This window comes from Zea mays, chromosome 1 (genome assembly GCF_902167145.1).
Source record: "Zea mays cultivar B73 chromosome 1, Zm-B73-REFERENCE-NAM-5.0, whole genome shotgun sequence".
NCBI lineage: Eukaryota > Viridiplantae > Streptophyta > Magnoliopsida > Poales > Poaceae > Zea > Zea mays.
The window spans coordinates 227,575,875-227,584,407 of record NC_050096.1 but is presented as its reverse complement, the minus strand read 5'-3'; the positions used below and the strand labels follow the sequence as shown (position 1 = coordinate 227,584,407).

The 8,533-nt window shown below is 44.8% G+C and overlaps 1 protein-coding gene across 1 annotated transcript; it reads left to right on the top strand.

Moving 5' to 3' along the window:
• The first annotated feature begins 634 nt into the window (after nucleotides 1–634).
• Nucleotides 635–2,000, top strand: LOC103645320 (peroxidase 57). The gene is made up of 2 exons (XM_008668393.2): nucleotides 635–841; nucleotides 944–2,000. The coding sequence occupies exons 1-2, from the start codon at nucleotides 635–637 to the stop codon at nucleotides 1,715–1,717; spliced, it is 981 nt and encodes a 326-aa protein (XP_008666615.2). The 3' UTR covers nucleotides 1,718–2,000.
• The last annotated feature ends 6,533 nt before the right edge of the window (nucleotides 2,001–8,533 follow it).

Genomic DNA, 8,533 nt, shown 5'->3' with positions numbered 1-8,533 from the left:
GAACATCCCGTAAAACGCGGACGGCGGTCCAAACCAACTCAGGTTTTAATAACTCCGATGCGTACTCGACCTTATGCTCTAGCGTGACACAGATTGTTGAATTCATCTCTAATGTTAGGTAGTATGGTTGGAGACAGTCTAATTATGTACATATTTCGGTTCTAGTTTTCTGAGAATATATTTTTTCTAAAAAAAACTAGAAACCGAATCGAACGGAACGGAATAACCAAATGGCTATGCCTACCGATAATGCCCGCCGCGACCAGTCGACAGTCCAACCGATCTGCTGTGCCACCGTCCGGGTTGATTGCCAATGCCAGATATGAAAAGGTTGATGTTTCAGCCCTTTTTACTCCGAATGCAGGCACCGCCCTGCAGTCTGCATCGGGGTGGCAAGTGGCATGGCATGTGGTTTGCTACATGCAGAGTGAACTGTCGCTAGCATTTCGAGGCGGACGCAGCAGGTTCCAGGCAAGCCCATGCATTAACGAAGGCGCCCTTGAGTGCACCCAACTCTACCAAATCCATCTCTAAAACCGGAGCCATGCGCGCTCATCCGATCCCGAGAACGAACGTACATCGATCTCCCCACGGCCACCGACCGGCCATCACCATCGTCAGTCGTCACCAGACCATGGCCCTGCTGCCGCCGCGTCGTTCCCTGCTGCTTCTGTTGGCGCTCGCGGTGCACGCCGCCGCGGCCGTGCAGCTGCACTTCTACGCGCGGTCGTGCCCCCGCGCCGAGGCCATCGTCCGGCGCGCCGTCCGCCGCCGCGCCGCGCACGACCGCTCCGTGCTCCCCGCGCTCATCCGCCTGCATTTCCACGACTGCTTCGTCAGGGTACGTATGTTGGACTGCTGCACGCTCCCACATTTTCGTCGCCTCGGTCTGATTCTGATAATCTGATGCCGTGTGTGCATGGTTCCGTGCACCACCCACCAGGGATGCGATGGCTCCGTGCTCATCGACAGCACGCCCGGCCACCCCGCCGAGAAGGATGCCCCGCCGAACCTGACGCTGCGGATGCTGGACGTGATCGACGACGCCAAGGCGGCGGTCGAGAGGACCTGCCCGGGCGTCGTGTCGTGCGCCGACATCGTGGCGCTGGCCGCCAGGGACGCCGCGGCGATGGCGGGGAAGGTGCGGTACGAGGTGCCCACGGGGAGGAGGGACGGCACCGTGTCCAGCGCCGCCGAGGTGAGCCTGCCTGGCCCCTCCGCGTCGTTCGCCGACGCCATGTCGGCCTTCCGCTCCGCCGGCCTCGGCGTGGTGGACCTCACCGCCCTGCTCGGCTCTCACACCATGGGGTTCTGCCACTGCGGGCTCATCATGGGCAGGCTCTACGGCTACAACCGCACCTGCGAGTCCGACCCGGCCATGGACCCCGGCCTGCTGGCCGCGCTCCGGCGCCGGTGCCCGCCGCCGCAGAACGAGTCGCGCGACGCGGTCGTGCCCATGAACTTCGTCGCGCCGCTCGGCCCGTTCGGCCTCGACAACGCCCTGTACCCGAGCGTGCTCGCGGGGAGAGCCGTGCTGCAGATCGACCAGGAGCTCGCGTCCTCCGGCGTCGCCCGCAGGATCGCGGCAATGTTCGCCACGCTGCCGGGGAGCTTCCGGAGGCAGTTCGCGAAGTCGATGGTGAGGCTGGGGAACGTCAACGTTCTCACGGGGAGGCAAGGGGAAGTCAGGCTCAACTGCCGAAGGTTTAACAGCTGATCGAGTCATCGAGGTGACCTCGGATGGCCTTTCTTGTAGAGCCACGAATCCAATGGTCCGATCTCAGAACTTCAGTGTCAGTGCAAAGAGTAGAGAGTAAACTGTTTCTCGTTGTTTTCCATTCGTATAGCCATACATATACAGCAGTCAGCCAGAGCAGCAGAGTGTTGATCTGCCTGTGTTCAACAATAACTGCATGTGTTAACAATAACTGCAGAGTGTTTGGGTGAAGACTAACCCGTCTGATTGATTGTATTTGTCTGTATAGTCTCATCTTGCACCATCGCTTGCGTTCACTTTATCACAGCACATGTTTAGTTACCTGTACATGAAAGACGCGGGCTATATGAACAGATACAAAATAACTTATCTTGAGAGCATCTAACTGCATGCGTATGAACGCCGGAATTTGAGCGGCCTGGCTGCGCATGGCTGGTTGCTTGCGGGCTTGTAACCAAACATGCCGTAAGTGACGGATTCATGCTGTGATTCCACATGTGAGATCGCATGAGGTATTATAGACAAAGGTTCAGATGTAGTAGAGATAATAACTAAGGCTATATTTGGATATACTAGAGCTAATAATTAGCTGCTAAAATTAGTTGAAAATATCAAAACAGTTTAACTAATAGTTCCATTATTAGCATATTTTTAGTCAATTAACTATAAGCTTTTGTGTATTTAAATACCCCTTAAGACAATATAAAACTTCTAATCCACCCCTGTTTTAAGAGAAACAACAGCTATATCTCTATTCACAAATCTAACAATTATATTATTTGTTTTGTCTTGGCAATGTATTTTTTGCATGAAAAAACCTTTTTAGACACGATAATAACGAATGATCGGAATGATACAACAAGGGGTGTTTGAATGCACTAGAACTAGTAGTTAGTTGACTAAAAGTTGTTAGTGGAATTAGCTAGCTAATAAATAGCTACCTAACTAACTAATTTACCAAAAACGGCTAATATCTGAACTATTAGCTAAGGTGTTTGAATGCCTCAACTAATTTTAGCCACTAACTATTAGTTCTAGTGCATTCAAACATCCCCTTAGGGACAAAACCATTTACAGCTATACTGGGCATGAAGTCTATTTGATCCTAAACATCACGTGGATAACGGCCATACTGGGCCACGTCTTGGTCCAAGGAACAAAACCATTTACAGCCCAATTTACATTTCTTTTGTTTTTTTTTCTTATCCATTTTCCCAGCCATCATATACAAGGAACACAGTGAAATGCATCGTTAGTCCTGGTCAATCTGTGCCGATTTGGTCCATCAGCTTTGAAAGTGCATTTCTAGGTGAAAAACTTCGATAGGTGGTTCGTTAAACGTGGTCAGATAGACCAGTAAATCATTTTTCATTATGAAACAAATAGAGAACTAGGGATTTCTAGATTAATGGTAGAGCACGTGTAATGGCTTCCTCATCCTTCTTTTAGGTGGTGTTTTAGTTCCGAAGTACGATGGAACGAACCGTTTCACTTCTAATTTATTGTCATTTGGATTTATTTAATATAAGGTAGAGTGACTCATAAAAAGGAATATTGTACTCATATGTTGAATTATCGGGCTCTCCAATTTTTTTCAGATGAAGCCACTCCCTGTTCAGTCTCAACTGGCTGCCGAATCAAACACTCCCTTAGATAAAGGAAATTTGCTGTGATAAAAAAATCAGACAAATTATTAATTGCAGCAAAATGTGAAAACCAAACTATGTCTTAGATGGTTAATGGGCTCATTACCCCTATCCGTCTAGGATCAAAAAAAATCCTACGTTTGAGTGTTTGACACACTCTATGTGTCTGATTGTTGTAACTTGTTCTTTCAGAGTGTAGAGAATGTGTGCACGTTTTGGGGGCCTACACTGAACGGTTTAAACAAGTTTAGTACTGTCCTTACGAGTCAGGTCATCAGGGCCTAATCCTGGCAAGTTTTCAGACCTGCCGTGTAAGACCTTGTTCGGTTATTCCCAATACACATGGATTGGATGGGATTGGAAAAAATTCTTAAGAAGTTTGACTTATTTGGGATTCAAATCCATCCAATCCCACCCAATCCACATGGATTGAGAGCTAACCGAACAAGCCCTAAGTGAGTCTCTTCGTTGCAACAATAACTAAAATCTGGAAGACAAACAAAATAGTAATGTGTTAAGGTAAAGAGGCAATGATTTCACCCGGATATAAAGTAATGTGTGCAGGCCTTTTATGTGAATTTTACCACCCCTTCCTTCAGGGCTAGTTTTGGAACTACATTTTCACATGGGATTTCTATTTTCCCATGGGAAAATAAACTAATTTCCCTCGATAAAATGGAAATCCCTTGGAAAAATGTGGTTCCCAAACTAGCCCTCAAGGGTTCACTTTCCGGTGTAATCCAAGGCACCGTCCATTTTCAGAGAAGTTAGGAGCGCATCCATGTTAACTGCAGTTAATCCATACAGACTTCAGAGAAGGTTAGTGCTGTGGTTTGCAATTCGCTCTGCAAAGCCACTTCCAGGAGCACAAGAAAGGGCAGCGCCAAGAGCAAAAGAGTATTAAAAAGGGTTTTTTACATGGGTGACATAGTTGTGACCATGTGCTCAGTTTTGCCACTAGTCTGAGGAACTCCTCGTTTCTACCCTCCCACGCGTAAAAAAAACATCAGAACACTGCTTGGCCATCGTTTCCGTGACTCTGATGCCGTTACCGTGACCTGCAAGTGGGCGACCCCTCTCCATCCAAAATTCCCCAAACCCAAATCCTGTACGAACGTGATTTGGGAGCACGAGCACCAACTTCACCCGCGACGTAAGTCACTTTCTCCTCCTCAAGCTTGCTGTTTCTGAGCTTGCAGACAACACTGCGAAAAAGATAGGGCGGCGTTGGGTGTCGGGTGTTACTTTACTTGTGCTTAATTAGCTACTACAATAATCCTCCTCAAGCTTGCTGTTACTTTACTTGTGCTTGAGGGCGTCGGGTGTGTGGTTGCAGTGTGTGTGGTTGCAGTTGTAGGAACTTGGATAGTGTGTGTGGTTGCAGTTGTAGGATGCAGTTGTATTTCTAAACTGGAGAAAGTATATGTGTCTGATACAACCGGCTAACAGTCACACAAACAAGATAATTCCAATTATAACAACATTGTAGCATCACTGGCGTCCGATAAAACGAGAAGTCAAGTGGATTACCTTCCAATTGCCAGCGGCAATGAAATCCCCGTACACCTCGCCACAGCCCCCGAAGCATGATCCTTGCTGGATAGGCGGCATGTTCCTATCAGTGACGGATTTAATTTGGGTACCCATTTAACCTTTAATTTTGGTCCTGTCGATTGCGAGTCCTGGGAACCTAGGAACCGTATATATGCTAACTCAAATGCTAAATTGTTTGTGATATAACAGTTGTTGCTAACTCATTGTTGCGATATAACAGTTGTTGCTAACTCAAATGCTAAACTGTTTGTGTTTACTAGCATGGATTCACGCATGTCGCGGGCAAGCGGCTCCTCCAATGGAGGACAAGGATGGCCCAGTTATGGTCCAGTGTCGCTGATCCGCTGCCCCAAATGCGAAAGGTCAGAGTCGCTCATGAGACTAAGATCGAAAAGGTGGGAGAACGACAACTTTGGTCGAGAGTTCGTGAAGTGTGAAAGCAAGTCATATCGAGATAATAAGGTCCATCCTTGTTTTATCCATTACGATTGATTTCATTTTTGTGCTTATTGCTGAATTGTGAACCCCTATTTGGATTGTTTAGGTTGTTAAAATATGCAATTTTTTCATGTGGATGAACGATTATGTCAAGATGCTTGAAGGGGCAGGGGTGGTGGGTGGCTTTGGGGAGATGATGGCGTCTAATATGTGGGATGAACGAGCAGATGTGACTACGAACTGGGACAAATTTGCTGCCGAACTGAAGAAGATGAATGACAACATGGTCGAGTTGAAGAAGATAAAGGACAATATGGTTGAGTTGAAGAAGATGTTTGGAGCCTTTTATGTTTCTATGATTTTTATTCTATTCCTTTTCATTGTGATGAACTATAATTGTAAGCGCTAAATATGGGATTCATGGTGAACCTGTGCTGAATATTTGTGATGTTGAATCTATGATGGACATTTGTGGTGGTAAATGTGTCGATTGAATCAGGGTCTTGTTGTGATGAGTATGTGATGGCATTCTAGTGTGGAATTTGTGTGCCATGATCTTTTAGTGTTAACTCTAGTGGGAGACAAATTTATTTGAATTCTGGTGTCATGAGATTTGATTCAGGATACATACTGCAAAAAAATGAGACATAATGCAAAAAAATGGACGTTACATGATTCTGTCTAAAAATCCAAAAAAACAGGTTCCTTAACTGCGCTGCAGGCATGAATCGAACATGGAACCTCCCGCAGTGTGACAACCAAATTACCATTACACTATGTCGTATCTCATGTGAAGTAAAAGGCAACTAAACTATTTGTATGTTCCCCGTTTGGCCTATAAGTATGTAAAACAAGTTTATATGAAATTATAATCTCAAATTTGTATCTTTTGTTCATCTAACCTTTACAAACTTACTTCATGCATAGGTGTCCATTTTTAGGATTATTTACTAATTTCTGTGGTTTAATTGCCTTCTCTAGCTAGAAAAAGTAAATAAATAGTAAATATGGTCAAAAAATAGTGAAACTTGGCATGGAGTCATGTTTTGGTCTTAGTTGCTTAAGGTAAAAAATTAAGAGCATTATGCAAAAGTGAGAATGTAGGTCCTTCACAAACGGACACATCTCTCACTAAGTTTCATGACATTGAACTACAACTCCAAAGTTTGAGCTACATTTCTTACTTTTTTTGTTTTTTCCCTTGAAAAGTATACCCTTTGTTCATCTAACCTTTACAAACTTACTTCATGCATAGGTGTCCATTTTTAGGATTATTTACTAATTTCTGTGGTTTAATTGCCTTCTCTAGCCAGAAAAAATAAATAAATAGTAAATATGGTCAAAAATAGTGAAACTTGGCATGGAGTCATGTTTTGGTCTTAGTTGCTTAAGGTAAAAAATTAAGAGGATTATGCAAAAGTGGGAATGTAGGTCCTTCACAAACGGACACATCTCTCACTAAGTTTCGTGACATTGAACTACAACTCCAAAGTTTGAGCTACATTTCTTACTTTTTTTGTTTTTTCCCTTGAAAAGTATACCCTTTGTTCATCTAACCTTTACAAACTTACTTCATGCATAGGTGTCCATTTTTAGGATTATTTACTAATTTCTGTGGTTTAATTGCCTTCTCTAGCCAGAAAAAATAAATAAATAGTAAATATGGTCAAAAAATAGTGAAACTTGGCATGGAGTCATGTTTTGGTCTTAGTTGCTTAAGGTAAAAAAGTTTGAGCTACATTTCTTACTTTTTTTATTCAAAAGACAAATGTACATTCAAAAGACAAATGTACATTCAATGTACATTCAAGGCACCGAGCACATTGAAAAGACAAATGTACATTCAGTTCAAGATGGACACAAGGCACCGAGCACATTCAGTCTGTAGAATCTACAATCTGAACCAGTTCAGTTCAGTTCAGTCTTTTGAACCAGTTCAGTTCACTTAGCACATTCAGTTCAGTCTGAACCAGTTCAGTTCACTTAGCACATTCAGTTCAGTTCAGTCTACAATCTGCACCAGTTCAATCTGTTCACTGTTCAGTTCAAGATGCACATTCAGTTGGCAATCAGTTTGCAGATAGGTGCACAAGTTCACTGTAAAATGACAGCTAAGTTCACTGCAATCAGTTTGCAGATAACTCTGATAAAAGTTTTGCACAAGATGCACCATAAAATGCAACCACATTTGGATGATGAAGACAGGCCCAGGAAGGTGGCGATGATGAGTGCCCGGACAGACCCAGGAAATGTAGTGCCTGTCTTTTTAACCATAAACTCAGTAACAGTTGCTAAGCTTCCATCTGGACCATCACGAACTACACCATAAAATGCAACCACATTTGGATGATGAAGTGAGCTTAGGATCAGAGCTTCTTTCCAGAAATCCGTGATCTGCAAAATTTAGATAAAGCTGAACTAGAATCATTCCATATACTTTTGTGGAGTGAGGTTAGATGAAATTTCATTAAATCACTCCACCTAGCATAATCTTCACCGTCAAAGGTTGGCGGTTTGCCTAATGGAACGGAAAGTAATGGAGTATGTCTAGAAGTGCGAGGGTAGTGTAAGGGGATCTTACTAAACTTCTTGCGCTCATGGCGCTTAGAAGTTATGGAGGGCGCGTCGGAGCCGGAGGTAGATGGCGATGAGGTGTCGGTCTCATAGTAGACCACCTTCCTCATCTTCTTTTTCTTGTCCCCACTCCGATGCGACTTGTGAGAAGAGGGCTTCTTCTCCTTCCCCTTCCCTTTGTTGCGGGACTCTTCCGATGAAGCTTTCCCGTGGCTTGTAGCGGGCTTGTCGCCGGTCTCCATCTCCTTCTTGGTGTGATCTCCCGACATCACTTCGAGCGGTTAGGCTCTAATGAAGCACCGGGCTCTGATACCAATTGAAAGTCGCCTAGAGGGGGGGGGGTGAATAGGGCGAAACTGAAATTTACAAAGTTAATCACAACTACAAGCCGGGTTAGCGTTAGAAATATAATCAAGTCCGCGAGAGAGGGTGCAAAACAAATCGCAAGCGAATAAAGAGAGTGACACGCGAATTTGTTTTACCGAGGTTCGGTTCTCGCAAACCTACTCCCCGTTGAGGAGGCCACAAAGGTTGGGTCTTTTTCAACCCCTTCCCTCTCTCAAACGGTCCCTCGGACCGAGTGAGCTTTCTCTTCTCAAATCAA

Bases quoted from the DNA above. Each gene is read 5' to 3' on its own strand.
- LOC103645320 (XM_008668393.2), top strand. From the start codon at position 635: ATGGCCCTGCTGCCGCCGCGTCGTTCCCTGCTGCTTCTGTTGGCGCTC. The intron at 842-943 runs GTACGTATGTTG...ACCACCCACCAG, and splicing joins TCCACGACTGCTTCGTCAGG to GGATGCGATGGCTCCGTGCT.